The sequence below is a fragment of the Halichoerus grypus genome, chromosome 15 (genome assembly GCF_964656455.1).
Source record: "Halichoerus grypus chromosome 15, mHalGry1.hap1.1, whole genome shotgun sequence".
NCBI classification, from domain to species: Eukaryota; Metazoa; Chordata; class Mammalia; order Carnivora; family Phocidae; genus Halichoerus; species Halichoerus grypus.
This window is the reverse complement of record NC_135726.1, coordinates 10,810,738-10,829,277: the sequence shown is the minus strand read 5'-3', so window position 1 is coordinate 10,829,277 and position 18,540 is coordinate 10,810,738. Positions and strand designations below refer to the sequence as shown.

General features: G+C 37.7%; 1 protein-coding gene across 3 annotated transcripts in view; it reads left to right on the top strand.

The window, feature by feature from the left end:
• The window catches only part of CNTNAP4 (contactin associated protein family member 4), a 369,439-nt gene that overhangs the window by 224,721 nt on the left and 126,178 nt on the right, over window positions 1-18,540 (top strand). For all 3 annotated transcript variants that reach the window (XM_078063784.1, XM_036074809.2, XM_036074807.2), the window contains exons 18-21: window positions 9,891-10,130; window positions 12,150-12,374; window positions 13,759-13,892; window positions 14,653-14,740. In XM_078063784.1, coding sequence (XP_077919910.1) covers window positions 9,891-10,130; window positions 12,150-12,374; window positions 13,759-13,892; window positions 14,653-14,740 — 687 coding nt within the window. The remainder of the gene's footprint in view (window positions 1-9,890; window positions 10,131-12,149; window positions 12,375-13,758; window positions 13,893-14,652; window positions 14,741-18,540) is intronic.

The window sequence follows — 18,540 nt, the reverse complement described above, 5'->3', positions numbered from 1 at the left end:
TATACTCCTAATTCTATCATTAATTCTTTCATTCAATAAATAGTTAATGAGCAGCCTCTATGAGTAGGGCACTGTAATAGACAATCTAATCATGATCTTGCAGCCACTCAACTGACTTATTTAAGGGTATGGAAATAGTAAGGAATACTTGGAATACATAACTTTTCTTTTAGTAACATGCTAGAAACTCAGGAAACTGACGTAGATATTTCTTGATATACAAAAACTGAGAGATGGCTGCAACCAAAGGTATGGCAATTTAAAATCTGTCAGTATCTTGGAAATAGCCTTATTATTCTTGGAAATTGAGAAGGCTGAAACAGTCCTCGAATTTTTCAGTGAAATCTGTTGCAGTTCGCCTGAACATGAACTTTCATCCTTTGTGTGAATTTTAACTTCATAGAAATGAAGTCACTATATAGTGTGTGTGATAGGAATCCTGGCCTTAATTTGATTTCAGGTAGTTGTAATGGTTAGAAGTACTGTTGTTATATCAGAAGACTGTGTTGGAACAGACTTGAGTCTTTTGCCATCAATCATGTGTTATAATTTTAATAAATATACCTAGGAGATTTCATCTTTATGGTGGCAATTGGTTAGGCTTTTGATATTCCCATATGTGTTCAAATCCAAGGACTGCCTGTGTGAACGTTTTATAAACTAAAATCATTACTATGTTTAAGTCAAGTCACTGAAAACTAAAAAGAAAAGCAGAAAGATCTCTGAAAAAATTGTTACATCCACTATTAATAAAAATCTGTTTATATAATTCCCTTCTTTTTACTCATAGGTAACCAAGAAAATTGACAAGGTTACTGTGATGACATTGAAAGAAGGACTCCTGTTTTTTAAAAGGCTTAGGGAGAGGCACATCAGGGTCTTCTTTTTATCTTTACCTCTACCACATGAGTGGACCCCTGTCGTGCGAAAGGGCCCCAACCAAATTAATAAAAACTATACTTACACAACAAAATATTAATTTCTCAGTTTGTAACATTACTTTCACACAAATCAGAATATTTTTTAAATTTCTAGATGAAAATACTTCAATGGGGGTTAAATTATAATTTAAAAGGTTATACCAAATTAGTGCAAAGTGGGTAAAAAACTAGTAAAAAATCAGTAAAAATTAGAACTAACTTAATATAACACTTACTAAGACCAAAAAGTAGCTCTCTGCATTCCTGATAGTATGTTTCAGTGGGAGACAAGAGGTAGCCAATAAAAGAGTAAGTAGTAAGACAAATAGATATTATTTATAATATATTTATTAATATCACACATTTTGTACATGCATGCACACACACATATATTTGTGTGTCTGTGTGTGTGCATACAACTTCAGATAATGATAAATAATATAAAATGTCAGGAAATGACTTGGGTTGGGGGGCTTGTACTTGAAGTGGGGTGGTCAGGGGAGTGTCCTCTGAGGACCTTACCTTTGAAGAGAGGCCAGAGAAAGCAGAAGAGGGAACCTGTGAACATCTGAAGGGAGAGAATTACTGGCAGAGGGACCATGCTTGACGTGAAGAGGAGGAGCTTTAGGAGTCAGGGAGCAAGGAGGAAGCCATTGTGGCCAGAGGGGAGAGTCAGTCTGAGGGAAAGCGTGGTATCCATCGTGGTCAAGTTATATGCTGGATCTCGTGAGACAGTGTCGAAGAATTTGGATTTGTGGTCCCTGTGGGAGTTAGTGGTGGCAGGGGCTGGAGAGGAGATGGTGAAAACCAGCGGTGGGCCATACTTTAAGTGTAGACGTATACAACTTGTGCTGGATGGGTTGTTGCTGTTAGTATGTTACTTCTTAGCCCTGCTAATCTTCTTGGGGACAAAACACTTCGTAGGTGTCTGGGATCCTCACATCATTTCTCAGTTTTCAATTTCAACTGAAGTTCGCGTTTCTTGTTTTCTTCCTTTATCATAATTTGTAAGATGATTCAAGCTGTTCCCTGACCCTTCAGTCTGGATTATGTACTATAAGCCCTACAAACCATAGTCCTGCCAGGCTGCAAAAGACTGCTGGTCCTTCTTCACAGCCCAGAGAAAATATTCCCCTTCCTCCCTTTTCTTCAGTGAGATTCCACCCATCCCACAATCACACACTCCCAGGAAATTGGGCTTCTTTGTTCATATGTTCTGTGCCAGCACACAGTCAAATATTGAAGGGACTCTGTCTTGGACACTGTTTCCCCATGTATGAATACCTTCCAATATTCTAGAGTTAAGTCTGTTCTCCGAGCCATGACTCCGTGGATGACTAGGAGTCTCTGCTCTGATTCAACAGAACTGATCTTCTGGTTCAGATTTTAAAGGGTAATTTCATTCCCCTTACTTGCAAGTTCAAGAGTTTAATTTGTAGTTCACCCATCCATCTTAAAAATAATTATGGCTAATCAGTATTTTTAAGTATGCATAATGACTGTCATTCGTTTTAGGGTATCAGGATATATTAATGAGATAAATGTAACTGTAAAGAGTAAGTCTATAGTATAACTTCTACTCCTAAAAAAATGTTTGAATCCAGACAATGATGATGATGATGCTAGTTTTAAGTTACATAGAAACAGAATCTTTATAAACACGGGACAAAACTATAAGACTCATGTTGGTCTAAGATAATGTTAGTATCTCAGCATTTAGTAGCTTTTACCAAAAATGTACCTTCTTGTTTGTAAACAAATTTGGCAGAAAACATTAACACTATTGTGGAATATTTCAAATACCAAATAAAGTTACTTTATAATACTACAAATATGAAACATAAGAGATTTCGATAATATAGAACTGTTTGTTTGCGATATATCTGTAACACTTTTACCTACAAGTAAAATGTTGTGGATATTTGAATATATATTCATTTTGATTTCAGTTATATTCTCCACCTCACTGTGCTACCACAACCAGGCCTATGTTGATATTTATTGACATTACATTTTTTTTTTGAGCTTAAGGATTTTGGTGGTCTCTCAGAAGTGACTAGTGGAATGGGATAACCTGAAAGCATCTAATATGTTTTCTCAATTGCTGGCTTCAGTCTCTCCCTTAAAAATCAGTTGTAAAGTGTGTCCACATCTCAGAGTGAAACTCTGAGGCAAGACTGATGCTTTACCTTCTGAGCAAAATCAGTAAAAATAAATAGAAAGCATGATTAAAAACGTAATTCTGCTGAGCAACAATGATATATGATGATTGAAATAGGAAGAAGGAAATGAGAGTTTCAGAGGTGGACTAGTGTTCGTCTACACCAAAGAATTATAAAGCAGAACAATTCCTGTACTTCCAAATATTGGAACAATTGTCTTCTGTTCATCTAAACTGTAGGATGCCATGCAACTTGAAGGAGTAATAAAATAATGAACATAAAACCACTTGTATGAACAAGTGAAAACAGTTGACAGGAATGTAATTAGAAACAGTAAACACCAATGCAGTGACCATCTCCTCCCCTTCCCCAAATATCCCAACCATCACATTGCTTTTCGTAATAAAAATGATGATTCACCTTCTAGTTGTTGCCCGTCTTTCTCCATTCTTGTTCTTAATTATGGCACTGGGTCTTTCCCGACCTTTTCACATTCTTTCACCTTCTCCTTTCTGTATGTGTGTAATTTATGACCTGAGTTGAACAGTCCTATTCAGAGATGCTATTTATTACTTTAAAAAATACGTTTAGTGGCATGATGTTAATTGGTGTATTAAACATATGCCCTTGACCCTGTTACACCGAGGACTCAATGTCGAGAGTCACTGCTGTTATCATTCCCCCGCAAACATTCTCCGACCATGGAAATGATGGAGAGAAAAGAAGCAATCATTTTTTTAAGCTGAAATGTGACAGTGGTCATTTTCTATTTTGGTTTGTAAACTCAGCATTTTTCTTAGAAGTTTCTTAAATTAGCCTTGAATTGATTTTCATTCAACTAGCTCTGCAATTTTTGTTTGCAATCTAAATTCTTTTACTGACAGGTTTTTAAATGGGGCAAACTCCATCTCAATACTTTGTGACTAGGACCTGAAGGAGAAGTGAGAACTCCTGACATAGACTCTGAAGTCATTTGCATTGCATTTGAATTGCATCAAATCCACGTATATTTATTGAACTTCTGGAGCAAACCATTTCTAAATGCCATACACAAAGGTTAATGTTGAACTCTGAGCATATTGAAGCTCTGAAGGTTGGTTCTCACCCTTTGTTGCACATGAGTATCACCTGGGGATCTTTTGGGAAACTGACAGTACCAATACAAAGCTAGATTTATTTCCGGTGGATGGGCTTTTGCGTACTTGTAAAGTTGGATACCATAAATACATCCTTGTACTGGTCCTTTGGTGAACATATGCTTGTATTTATGTTGGGTCTGTACCTAACAGTGGAATTACTGGGTCATAAGATGTGCATATGTTAAGCATTAAGAGACATTGCCAAATAGCTATTGACCATTTGGATATCCTCCTTTATGATGTGGCTGTTCAAATCTGTTGCCCATTTTCTACAAGGTTGTCTTCTTTTTTTTTTTTTTTTTTTTTAAGGAGGGTGAGGGGGGTGGCCCTGGGTGGCTCAGTCGGTTAAGTGTCTGACTCTTGATCTCAGCTTAGGTCTTGATCTTGTGGTTGTGAGTTCAAGCCCTGTGTTGGGTTCCACACTGGGCATGGAGCCTACTTAAAAAAAAAAAAGATTTATAAGAATTCTGTGTATAGTTTGGATTCATTCCAGATACATTTATTCCAAATTTCTTCTCTCTTTGGATTGTATTTTCATATGCATATGTAATGGTGTCTTTTGATGAACAGAGGTTATTAATTATAATATATTCTAGGATTTGTCTTTTTACTTTTAGTTCACTTTTCATAGGCTAAAATAGTTTTGGAATGAGCATGTCAAAAAGTTTTACATTTGAATACTTTTTATTGCAGTCTGATTTTCTTTTGTGTAAATATGTTCCCACACACGAAAACACAGTGCAATGAAAGCCACATTTCTCTTTCGTGCAATCATATCATTTACTTCAATTGTGTTCTTCTCTCCTCCTTAGATGGCTTTTTCATGATTAGCTTAAGAAGCGCTCAGTGTACTTTTGCATGTTTAGTGAGCAAATCTTAGTGACTGTTGACTGAAATCAGAATTCACATGGGATCTCTTAAGAGCAGAGAATATGACTCATACCACCAACAGTTCATTTCTTTAAAATATGCCTTAGGAGGTCAAACCAGAGAGGTGCTGTGGCCTTGGCATGTGAGAAAACTAAATAGACCCACATTCTTCTGCTGGGACTACCACGAGGCCATGTTCTCACCACTGACTTTGGTTCAGGGAACAGTGCCTGCGTTTTCTGCCCTCTGACACTGTTGGTTACACTACCTTCCTATTTCAGCCGTAATAGTTCTTTGAACGTGAGGGAGAACAGTCATCCTCCCCCGGGCTCTCCTAGGGTTATGTTCAATGAGGAACATTCCATGGCAAAATCATAGCTGGGGTCCAGTCTCACAGCTCTGTACATTAATGCACCATTTCTACAAGGCTAAGCCTTCCCAAGGATGGCTGGGTAGACCAGGACTAAAGATCCAATACATAATATACGGGAGACCATTTTTTCCCTTCAATCCCCTCACTTGGTCCTGGGCCCAGCCTGCATGGGCTGTCACTTTCCCGTTCCAAGTTGATCTCAGTGGTCAGAGCCTAGCTGCCTTTCTCTGCCGCAGTACCGTGGTTAGGGAGAGCCCCTGTACTCTGCCAGACACGTCTCTATAACTCCAAATTTTAAAGAGAAATGTGGGATCTTGATTTCTTTTTTTTCTAAGGCCCCTGGGCAAATATACAGTTGTTCCCAGTTAATCCTCAATAACATTCAAGCACAGCACATAAATAATTTGCCATTAAAAAATTAAAGGTCTTCCTGCTCAAAAAAAAAAAAAGAAATTGGCATAGGAAAGAGCCAGCTCGTATTTCGTGACAATAGCATCTGTCACTTAGACTCACTTCCTGGGAGTAATGAACATGATAGAAGGGTTGGACTCAGTCTCTGTTCATCGCCTAGTGCACCTATTAGGTGCAGATCCCAGTACTGTTATGTAAGTGAACAGATTCAGTAACTAAGGTTAGGCGTTAGTTTCACAGGATACCTAGTGTTTGTGAAGTTCCAGAATTCATTATATCTGATATAGCATGGCAGGTAAATTGATAGGAAATTAATTGGAAGACAGTTCCAAACATAATAGCTCAGTGGAAACATCCAGAATCAATTAATCAAACTGCAGCTCATTTTAATTGGACCCACTCTAACCTGAAAAGTCATTGGAATCTTTAATTAAGCTTTCAAGCTCAATACTATTTACATTGGCTGTGTTCTCCAGAATAGTTCTTCTTAAAATAAGAAGTTATTAACTTGAAACCTAATGGTAAAGCAAAAATCCTCAGCACATGTATGACATGTATGCTTATGTTTAATTAGACGTTTTTCCTGATAATTTGAAAATGTAGTTTAAAACTATTTGATTAAGGGGGTACCTGGGTGGCTCAGTCAGTTAAGTGTCTGCCTTGGGCTCAGGTCATGATCTCTGGGTCCTGGGATCAAGCCCCGCGTCGGGCTCCCTGCTCAGCAGGGAGTCTGCTTCTCCCTCTCTCTCGCCCCCCTCTCCCTGATCATGCTTTCTCACATGTGCTCTCTCTCTTTCTCTCTGTCTCTCTCTCTCTCAAATAAATAAAATCTTTAAAAAAATAAACTATTTGATTAGGTAAATATTAACTCTTCACAAGTACACAATTTAGAAATCCTGTTTGCAGGGCTGGGTGTTGATTTTCTTCTCACTATTAGAAATATATGTATTTAATACATATATGTGGGGGGGGTTTCCTGTTAATATCCCCATCCTCTGACCTTCTTGTTCACCAGGTACCTATTTCTACCATTATAAACATCACGTGTTTCCCTGTCTAAATCTATTACTAGACCATGAGCTCTGTGAGGGCAAGATCAGTTGCAGATAGTTCCGTACCTCCCATGTCAGACGCCGTGACCAGCGAAGAGCTCCTACGTAGAGCTGGCAGAACTGAAACTCTGTTCAAACCAAAAATGATCTAAGGAATAGAAGAAAATGAAAATTACCTTTTTTGACCATATTTTGGTGTGGAGACACAGTTTGCAATAAAAGGCCAACTGTAGGGTTTTGCCCTTTCCTGCCTCTAACTGATTGTTTATTTTAATATTTCCTCAGCTGTGCCCCTGGGCTTGTCCCTGGAATTCTCTATGCCTCTAGTTCCTCATCATCTAGAACAAAATAAAACAAATAAGAATAAACAAGCTGGGGCAGATGAAAAGGAATTGTATTCAGCTGTTGGACTCCCATGTTATTTAGTTATGATGTCACTGGCAAAGGGAGTTCAACTCCTAAAGCAGAGAGACTTGCTGCTTCAGAGTGACAAATGCTTAACAGACAATGATTTAACATTACTGTGTACTATAACCTATATGTCATGATTTAAAGTACTATAACATGAAATAAATGAAATACACCAGGAATCCACCTGTAATCCAGACTTCCCAGCACCGGACTCTCCTCCAGTGAGTTCCCGGGCCAAAGCTAAAAGCAAGGCTGTGGGCTTCCTTACCCAGCATAGAAAATTCCAGCAAGGATGCTAAGAGAATTTGGTCAAAGACTTAACTCTGAGCTCTCAACATTCTATTGAGGTGAGTTAGCAGAGTGTGAGAATAGGGAGGTCTGAAGCTAAGGTGAGGAGCAGCTTTAATGTGGAAGGAAAAGAAGAGGAGTCCTAAGAATAAGGGGAGGAGAGAGACTTCAGGAATGGAAGGAGACAGAGTAAACGTAGGAGGAAGGAAACAAGAAGATTGTCAGCTATTCTGAGACTCTGGGATGAGATGAACTCCTTCATCCCTGCCATGCCCACATAAACTGGAATTGGAATATGTCTGGCTTCATAGCATGCTGCATCTGGATTTATAAATAAAAATATGACTTCACTGTATGTGCGTCATGGAAGAGGCACAAATTATGTCAGCTGAAGCCATATCGATACACAAATTTAAGTACAGGTGCTTGAATGGGGACCCTTATGTCTATGAATCTGAATTGTAAATACCACTAGTGAAATGAGTCCAAAATTCTTAGAAACTCTTTTGGTTTTCCCTTCATGGTATTTCATTATTCAAAAATATAGAATTAATGGATTCAGAAATACTCCTTGGGTTTTATCCTCATTCTCAGGCTTGGGGACCCAAACTACCCTGTGCGGCCAATAGTGTTCTCTCTCTGAAGCACCAAGCACCCAGCTCCCACCCCCATGGCATAATCCAGTTTCATGAGCCAGTGCATTAACTGATTATTAATAATCAGTTATTAATGTCAATTGCTGATCAATTAGTTATTATTGTAAGTCGTCACTGCACGGCTCTTCTGTGTCAGGCACAGTTCTTTGTGCTAGGGTCCGGGGTGATTGAAGCAGATACATCCTGATAATATACAAAGTCATTTGGTAAGATGTAAAACCTGGTAGACGGTGACCAAGACCTATGTAGGGTCTTTCTGGCCAACTCTTGGTTCTGAAGGTTAAAAAAAACCAAACCTGTTTAATCTTTGAGGATAAGGAGATGTTAACTGATGAAGGCTGGATGAGGAGCGTGCTAAGTGAAGTGGTCAAGGAGGGAGCCAGCGTGTCCTAGGAAGAGGCGGTCTGTACACAGCAGGTGTAAGATCCTGGCCGTGAGACCGCATCATCTGCTCAGCGACAAAGCTCCTTTTTAGAGGACCTGTGACCATCTAACGCCTCTGGGTAGAACCATCCAGACTATTTAGATTAGAGTACTATTTTCCCACTTAAGTTCTGAGTATTACTTTATGGTGTTCCTGGACACCAGGTGAAGGGCCTCTTTGAGCTTACATTCTTATTAGGATCATGCTGATGAAATGTGAGGTCAAGGGACCACCTGAATAAGATCCTCCTGGGAGGTTTGTTGATTGTTTCGGTTCACAGCCCTTATTTCTGGCCCACAGAATCAGTGTTTCTTGGAGCAAGGCTTTATTTTTAAGACGGCTTCCATGTGACACTTATATTCCTTAAGGTTTAAGAGCCTCTCTCTGCCTTAGAAGAGCAGGGTCTGATTCCACTCAGACATTGTAAACCTCTTCAGGGGTCACTTGATAAGTCATATTGTCATGTATTAGCCAATAAATGCTACATCACTGTCTCTCCATCAACCCCCTGCCCCCAGTTTGTTGAGAATCTTTCCAAGCTTGCATCAAACCACACTGGACCAGTATTTAGAAGAAATTCACTGGGAAGTATGCCAGACAAAAGCAAATAATCTCAGTTACCGTGTTTTTGATGGAAGAATAACGACCAAAGACCACAACAGTGCACAGTCGTTAGAAGAGCTCAAGGAGTCTTTCATAATTCTCAATAAATTAATACCGTACCAGCATCAGGATCAGGTTTCAATATGAAGAACGAGCCACACTGACCCACAAATACATGCTGATTTAAAATTGCAAAAAAAAAAAGCTTCTACTTAAGACGATCAATCCATAAGATATAGCCTTATTTTGTTCTTTGAAAGAAACAAAAAAAGAAAACAAAACAAAACACCTCTCTGGCTTACATTTGGATAAATCATTTTTAGAAAACCAATATGTAACAAATTCAACCTTTGGAAAAAATTGAGTTCACGTTTTATCTTCTTGAATTCTCTCAATAGTGCATCACAATATTCAGCACAAAACACCGTCCTCCCCAAATTATATTGGCTCATCCCGTTTTGCCCATTCCTTGTAAGGCCACGGCTTCTGCCGTTCTCTGTGAGGCCTCAGTTTTACCTGGTCTTGAAATCCTGAATAAAACACCCAGGAACACGTTTCCATTTGCAGTATTTCCCTTTCAGGTGGAACGGCCACCAGACAGAGGGGCTTTCTGGGCTGCATTCGGTCTCTGCAGTTGAACGGAATGTCCCTGGACCTGGAAGAAAGAGCTAAGGTGACGCCCGGAGTGGAGCCGGGTTGCAGAGGACACTGCAGCAGCTACGGAAAATTGTGTCAAAATGGAGGGAAATGCAGAGAAAAGCTCAGTGGGTTCTCTTGTGACTGCACCCTCTCTGCATACACGGGGCCGTTCTGCTCCAGGGGTAAGTATGGCACGGGCTGTCCTGCCAGGAAAACTCACCCAATCTGAAGAAAACATCTTGCGGTAATTTTCTGGGTAGCTGATTGGAAACAAGAATAGTTCCATTTCGGATTTTGGTTTTTTGCAAATTACCTGTTTCATGCTAATCCCATTTCATTTCTTAAATATTTGCCTCAATTCTTAAAAAAAAAAATAGTATCTATTAATAATAAAGCCTCTCAAGTTGCCTCTAGGTGTCCTAAAGCGTTGGCTGCTTAATCTGCTTTTTTTCTGTCTAATGCTGATGCTCTGAAGTATTATGGCTGTCAGCAACCTGTCCCATGGGGCAGCTCTCTGTTTTAAAATCTTTAAAGGCATTATTGTTATTTTTGATGAAGATCATCAACCGTGAAAGGAGATTTAGGAAGGATTGCGTTTTGGTTTTTGCCAAACAAATATTTTTTCCAAGAATAAAAATAACTTTTCCGTTAAATATGCACGTGTAACAAAAAAGAGATACTCAGGCATTTTGCTCTATGATGTGGCAACTATCTGTGACGTAAAATAGTGGGATATTTTTCAGTTTGTCTTGTTCGCAGACCTACGTCATGGAAGAGAGAAAGAACTGAGTGTAGTATTAAGTGTTCTGGACGGACTTCTCTGAATACACAGACATTCGTTATGCTTTCATAGTTGCTCCTAGGAAACTGCCATCATGTTTAATTCAGTTGCTTTATTTGAGTGTCTGAGCTCCTGAACCTTTTTCCTGAAGGAGGCTAACAAAAATTGCCTCCAAATTGAGGCAACTCCTGCTTTGCAAAGAAAGCATTTGGGATTATTTCATGAAAAGTGGGTTAAAAGTCATCTACTTTTTATCAGAACTAAGTTAAAATTTCAAGTCAACCTGTGATAATAACTCACACACCACTGCTATCATTCTAGGAGGCTGTTTACATTTTAAGTTAAGAGATGCCTGGGTGGCTTAGTGGGTTTAATGTCTGACTCTTGATCTTGGCCTGGGTCTTGATCTCAGTCACGTTTTGATCTCAGGGTCACGAGTTCTAAATAAAGTTAGAACAAAGACCACCTCTTCTGAAGAACTTGTCTTTACTTTCTGAGTCTAAATGATTTCTAGTTCAGCTTGCTAACTGCAATCAAGAATGCTACTCTGCATCTGTGTATCGTATTGCATATAAAAAGTGTATTACAGAAATAAAAATAATAAAACAAGCAAATTAAAACACTCTTCAAGTGCCAAGGGAATGGAGATGTTGCTATATTACCCTGTGAGCATCATTTACAACTCACGTTCCACAACTGGTCCTTTATAGTAATGGAGAGAAGCAGAGTTCAAGGATCCAGCTCTAATTATTCCTCCAGTATCCTCCTCATTTTCATACATGTATAAATAAATAGGTAGTGTGTGTGTGCATGCACATGCATGTGTGTGTGAATTTGTGATATTAATCTCATATAAGTAAAGTACTACACTTTTGTAAAACTAAAAGAGACTGGATAGTTCCTTATGTTGATCACTGCTGCCCATCTTATATTAACACTGGACTTAGCTTCTTTTCATAGGGCACAATAAATAGGGGAAAGTGTTTAGGCAAAAAAGAACATTTCTGCCTCTTGATCCTGGAAGGTAAGAAGACCCCCTCAAGCTTCCTTCCTTCCTATTACAGGAAGACTAGTGCATTCTAGCTACAAAATAATAGATGGGACTAAAAATTTAAATAAGAAAATGGATGGTAAGGGAGATAAAAGCCAAGAAACCTGGTTTATGTCTGAAGTCAGAGAGGGGGATGTTATGCTTTCAATTATAAGGTTAACTAGCAAATTAATTACATATAATTCTAACATAAAGCCATTTCAAGGACAGTCATAAAAGCTCTATTAATTTCCTGTGGTATTTAGTCCTGCCTTGGGGCTATTTGTTGTATCTATACAATTTGTTATTTTTAATTAGAAAATATCAATATAACTGAAACAAGATCCTTGTACTTAATTTTTTTAACATAAAATGTGTCTATCATTTCAGAGATTTCTGCATATTTTGGATCTGGCTCATCTGTGATTTACAATTTTCAAGAAAATTATTCCTTAAGTAAAAATTCCAGCTCCCACGCTGCTTCATTTCATGGCGATATGAAACTGAGCAGAGAAATGATCAAATTTAGCTTTCGAACAACACAAGCACCAAGCTTACTGCTTTATGTGAGCTCCTTTTATAAAGAATACCTTTCAGTTATCATTGCCAAAAATGGTGAGTGCTTTTAGATGAGAGAGAGAGAAAATTGATTTAGAACATTAGATTAGTAATAATATGGATTGTTCTCATGTTCTTGCCTCTCAAACTATGAACAAGAAGAAAAGCGTGCCTGTTTTTTGTATTCGATATTTTTAATACTATCTTATAAGTTTAATCTAAAAGGATTACTTAAAATTAAGATAGCTTTAGCTTATTATAACTTTGATAATTTTACATATTCAGTGTTAATTTTTTATTTATATAAAATACTTATTGTATTATTGCTAAAAGCTCTTTACTATTTCATATAATATCAATATCAATTTTGTGGGTCATTTTGAAAGAAGATACCTATTTGTATCTAGTAAATATTTCCTTCAATTAAAAGTAGAGAAGTTTTGAGGGAATGTTAACAACTTAGTATTATATATAGGAAAAGGTCCCCAAAGTAATCTGTTGGTTCTAATGGTCAGCAATGAAATAGTCATGGAAAATGCTGGTACAGGGCAATGGCTTGTGGATTAGGACATGTGTATGTTACAGAAACCTTGTCACAGAAAACCACTTGGCTGATGTTTTTTTCTCCTCCCCATATCCAGATTAAAGATAAAAATTCTATAGATAAATTATTTGAGTGAGGAAAATAAATTTATAAACTTGAATTATCATTTCAACTCAAATAAATATGGCCCAAGGGCACTGAACACTAAAATAAAAATAGTATTGATTAATAAGTATATTTACCTTCCCTGTGTATCTTTTGAGCTTGAAGCTTATCTATACGTTAGGATATTTTCTTTGCTAAATTGGAGATACCTTGTGAAATAAATTAAATTGGCATCTTTGCAGGCAGCTAAGTGAGTAGTATTAATTCTCATGGTAAGTTTGGCTAAAAACCATTCATTTCATCCTAATTTCATTCCAAAGTCTATGACTGTGACCATGTGGAAATATTTTTCATCTTTAGTAAAACTCTATTTGCTTATAAAAATTCCATTAGTCAACTGCATTTTAGGAGTGGCAGATGTATTTTTTCAAAGGTGAGATTATGGAAGCACGTTAATGCAATATTCCACAATAGTATACTAAGGTGTGTTTTTTTAAGTTAGAGACTAGTATAGAGATTTGCTTATGCTTAACACATATTTGATTTCTAGGGGAAAAATTAAAGATTTGCAGGAAAGACTGCTTATTGGCAACATGCTTGGTCTTGATCTTGAAAATAGGGCAGTTTGACACAGAAGCTGACTTCTAGGAATTACGAGGAAAGGAGACCTCCAATAAGCTACTGTGAATTTTCCACCTGAAATTAATAGCTAAAAAGAGTACTCTGAGTTTCTATAAGTAGCTCTTAAACTACAGTTTTAACTAAAAATATAACTTCTCTTCCCTACTCTAGGAAGTTTGCAGATCAGGTACAAGCTAAATAGATATCAAGAACCTGATGTCGTTAACTTTGATTTCAAAAACATGGCGGATGGGCAGCTTCACCACGTAGAGATTAACAGAGAAGAAGGCGTGGTCTTTGTAGAGGTAATATAGTACATTCAACAGAAGCAGTGGTTACAGTTACGATTCCCCAGCATGAAGGACCGTCGGCAGAATTATGATAATGAATAGACTGAAGACATCCTTCCAGTGCTGCTCTTGCACAGACCATCAACAGACTGCCAAATGGGGTCTAGTTTTTGAAAGGATAAAGATTCTGTCCAAGATATTATTACTATTTGATACCCCAAATGCCAGCCTTTCCTCATTTGTTTTACGTCACTCAGGAGGGAAAGCTGTCTCTTTTATTGTACATACTAGTAGTAGGGGTATTGCTACTCTCATGAAACCAATGGAATTGCTCACTCTACCAGCTTTTGAAGAAAAGCACGAATGTTTTGGCCCTCTACATAGAGGAAAATGTCTTAGCTGAATGACTCAAGTGAAAATACCGACCTAGGTAAAGGTATCAAGGTGAAAATAACTCGTATCTTTTTTTTTTCTTTTCTTTTCTTTTTTTTTTTTTAGCTTTACCAATTTTGGATTTCTCATACAGTGGAGAAAATGAAAATGATATAAGGGGATAGAAGGTGGGGTGCACTGGTATCTGAGGGTAGAATAGAAGGTTTAGAAAATATCATTCACCTTTGTAAATGGCTCTTTAAAATTTGTTTTTCTAAATCTTGGGGGCCATACTAACAATTGCCTGTTTTATCATTTTCTTTTGTCTTCCTTGGCTTTCTGTCATCTTCCCAACAAAATGGCGTCCATCTGGCTGTTTGCACCTCATGTAACAATTCTATAGATTGACGAGAATGCAAAGAGACAAGTCCACCTGTCATCAGGTACAGAATTCAGTGCCATCAGGTCTCTTGTACTGGGCAGGATTTTAGGTAAGTAAAGGCATGACCTTCGCCTAATCGTGACGCATAAAGATCAGAAGAGTCATATTCCAAACATGCACATAGGCCACACACAAATTCATCATGCCAAAAGAAATCTCCTGTTTTATTTTAAGTACGAAATGAGTGATAATCAAGGCAGAAACCGTACCTTCTCAGGGGTTATGTAACCATGTGCAGGGACTTCCTGCTGAGCAAGCATGGTCCTTTGATAGTAATGTCACTGTGGTCTCTGCGTAATGAAACATGATTTTGTTCTCACACTTCAAAAATATCAAACGGTAAAAGTAGAAGTAACAGACTGTGTATCAATCAGCTGCCAGATACACAGGCTGTCCTCTAATGATCAAACCAGGACTAGGCCTAAGAGAGAAGGGAGGGAAGAGCAATAGCTTTTCTTCAAGGTTTGTGAATCTGCTTTAGGTTCTGGCTTGGATCCTGTTTGCCGTGTGGAAGGTGGCAGTAGCTTGCCACTCTTGCTGGAACCCAGTGTTAAATGTCATATGATTATTACTTATATCCACCAAGCACTTCTGAGAGTAGCGCTCAAGTAGAAACATACTCTTGCCATTTAACATCCAAATGTATGTACATTTTTTATACTTGCCAACAAGGACTAAGTGGAATAAGGGGCACTATGTTTTGAACGGGTTTTCTTTTTAGTTATAAGTAAATTATAAAGAGGCGTGATATTTCACATGATTTGGTGGGGGACCCTTATAGTCTGGTGTTCATCTCTTGTTTGATATTTGACACTAACCTGGAATATTTCGCCTCGGATAGTAAATGTAATCTTTTATTTTTTGACTCTTCAGCTATTTGTACCTCGACTAATCATTCCTTACATTCCCTGAACATAATCTCAGGATCCTGAGAATGTTTGATTAAACCCATGGGTGAATGATCAAAATACTGGTTCTTGAGAAGGTTAATAGATAAATTTATAAATATTTCTAGGTTTTCTAGGACTATGATGAGCATCAAAATTGTGTGCTCTCATTCTCCAAGCAAACAGGGGAAATATGAATTGCAATGTTCTCTCAGTATGCTAGAGTGGACATGTGCAAAATATTTCTTAGATATTTGGAAGCTTAACTGAAAAATTCCAAGTGAGTTTCATCATGTAAATTATGTAAATTCAACTATAGTAATAAAAAAAATCAAATAAATATAACAAATCCTGATCTCAAGAGTTCTCAGTCTAGCAGGGTCTGAAATGAGGCATTACATAAAAATGTAAAATACAAGATAGAAAATTTTAACAGTCATGCATAATGTTAATACAATCATATTTTTGAAGAAATAAAATCTTCAAATTTAATGCCACAGTTACTCATGAAAATACCTTTTGTGAGTGGAAATATGTTAAATATATTATAAAACAATTGGGAAACTTATTCTATTAGGAGGATTGTATTAATCAAACAGTAGAATAGTAACATTCATTATATAAATATTTGTTTCCCTTTTTGTAAATGAGGAAGGAGATTTTAGGGAATTAAAGATGTTAATGTTTTTATTTAAGAATAGCATATTATTAAAATGCATGTCACTCATACTGAAAAATAAGATTAAAGTCCAGATTCAGCAATGAACTTTATAGTCTGAATCAACTCATTCTCCTAAAAGTATGGGTAAGAACTTGTATGGCATATATCTAAGGTTAGGATCTTGACCCAGGACCAAGGGCTAATGCTCCATTCAAGTCATTTGTAATTCAAAGGAGAGTAATAATTTATGGTCAAATTTGGTGTGGTATATGAATTTACAATTAAACATGTAGTATATTATTATATTTTAATATAGTATATTAATTTATAGTAAAATAGATGCTAAAATGGAGCTATTAATTTTCCAGAGAATTGTTCAATCTTGGAGTTTCCTTTTTTTAAAATTTTTTATTGTTATGTTAATCACCATACATTACATCATTAGCTTTTGATGTAGTGTTCCGTGATTCATTGTTTGTGCATAGCACCCAGTGCTCCATGCAGAACGTGCCCTCTTTAATACCCATCACCAGGCTAACCCATCCTCCCACTCGCCTCCCCTCTAGAACCCTCAGTTTTTTTTTCAGAGTCAAAATCTTGGAGTTTCTTATTAGGTTAGGCTGGGTCCTCCAAAAAGCAGTCGCCAAGACAAAATTAACCATGTGAGGATTTTATTCAGGGAACACTTATAAAAAAGAAAGTGGGGAGGGAACTGGCCAAGAGTGGCAGAGCCATCAGATGGCCATGCAACTCTGCTTCCAAATGAAGGGGAGAGAGAGAGAAAGGAAAAGTTAGAAGTATCTTGGAAGTCTGTGCAATCTCAGAAGGGTTGAGCAGGCTTTGGGGAGCCCTTGAGTCAGCCAGCCATCAGAAGAATCTCCTGTTTCCCAAGAATGAGCCCGCCTTAGGAATTCCCTGCTGTCTTCAGCCACCGCTGGGAGCCACCCACAGGAAGCATGGCCTTGGCCCAAGGATAAAGATAGGTTTCAGAGCCTGGCAGCTGGGGCTGTTGGTCAATTACTGTCCTCTAGTTGGAGGTCTGCAAGGCACATTGTCATGGCCCCGCGCTTATCAAATCTGTTTTTCCTATTTGGAAGCTCTTTGGGCTTAGATTCATTTAGCACATACTTTGTGATCACCTGTTGTGTACACAGAGAATGCTGTCCAGCAAGATGGACGTTGCATCTGCCCTCACAGAGCTTATGTTAGTGGGCACACACATCATCGTCCTACACAGTGTTCCTATGTATCCAATTGAGTATAATATGCCCTATGTCGCATTAGATAAAATAGTTCCAAATTACCCTCCAAATAAAAATGAGTAAAATATTTGTATCATTTTATGATTTCTGAATATTTCTTTTAAGGGAGCAGAATATGAACATTCATCAGTCATTTTTTTGGAGTTGTAATTTGTCTGCCTTTTCAACCAAACGCTGAAGGTTATGACCATTCACTGCCATTTTAGATGGAAACCCAGAAAGAAGGACATATTTTCCCTCTTTCAGCTTTCTCCATTACTCATTTCTTAAATTTAGTAAGAACTATGGAGATGATTTTAGATTATTGTCACTGTGAACAAACATTACTAGCTGATACTCAAAAGGAAGGTGCACTTTTGTAATAATATCAAACTCTATTATGACAACATGGAAACCATCTCTAACTCCCTATTACATTTAATTTAAGTACTCAATAACTTTGACAATAATAATCATTAGTAGTTGGGAGCTGTGGTTTTAGCCAAGCAGCTTAGTTCAGATCCTCCTACGATCAAGAGTACATTAAATTTGCTCTTCATATTCATATCTCACTGTAAGATTAAGCTCTGAATTCTGTATCTAGATACTTTTATATGTTATAATAGATTTTTGATTTTAGTAAAAACTGGGTGATTATTTTCACTTACTCTGAGTAGTAGCTTTTGCATATTAGAGGTCTTGATCAATAGTGATTATTCCTGGGGCGCCTGGGTGACTCAGTCGGTAAAGCGTCTGCTTTCGGCTCAGGTCATGATCCCAGGGTCCTGGGATAGAGCCCCGCATCCAAATGAATAGATAAAATCTTTTTAAAGAACAGTGATTATTCCTCTCTTCTGAGGACACAGAGCCAGGAGGTAGCTCAGATCACTGCAGTGGAGATTAGGCCAGATGTAAATAATGTCTGTAGTCAGCAAGGAAAGGACAACCGGTCTCCACTGAAGGGCTTGGGGAATAATTTCCAGTGTGTCAGGAATCCTTTATGTAAAACTCACTTCAGTGCCTAGAGGTGAGGAGAAATCAGATGACCTAAGTCCTGATT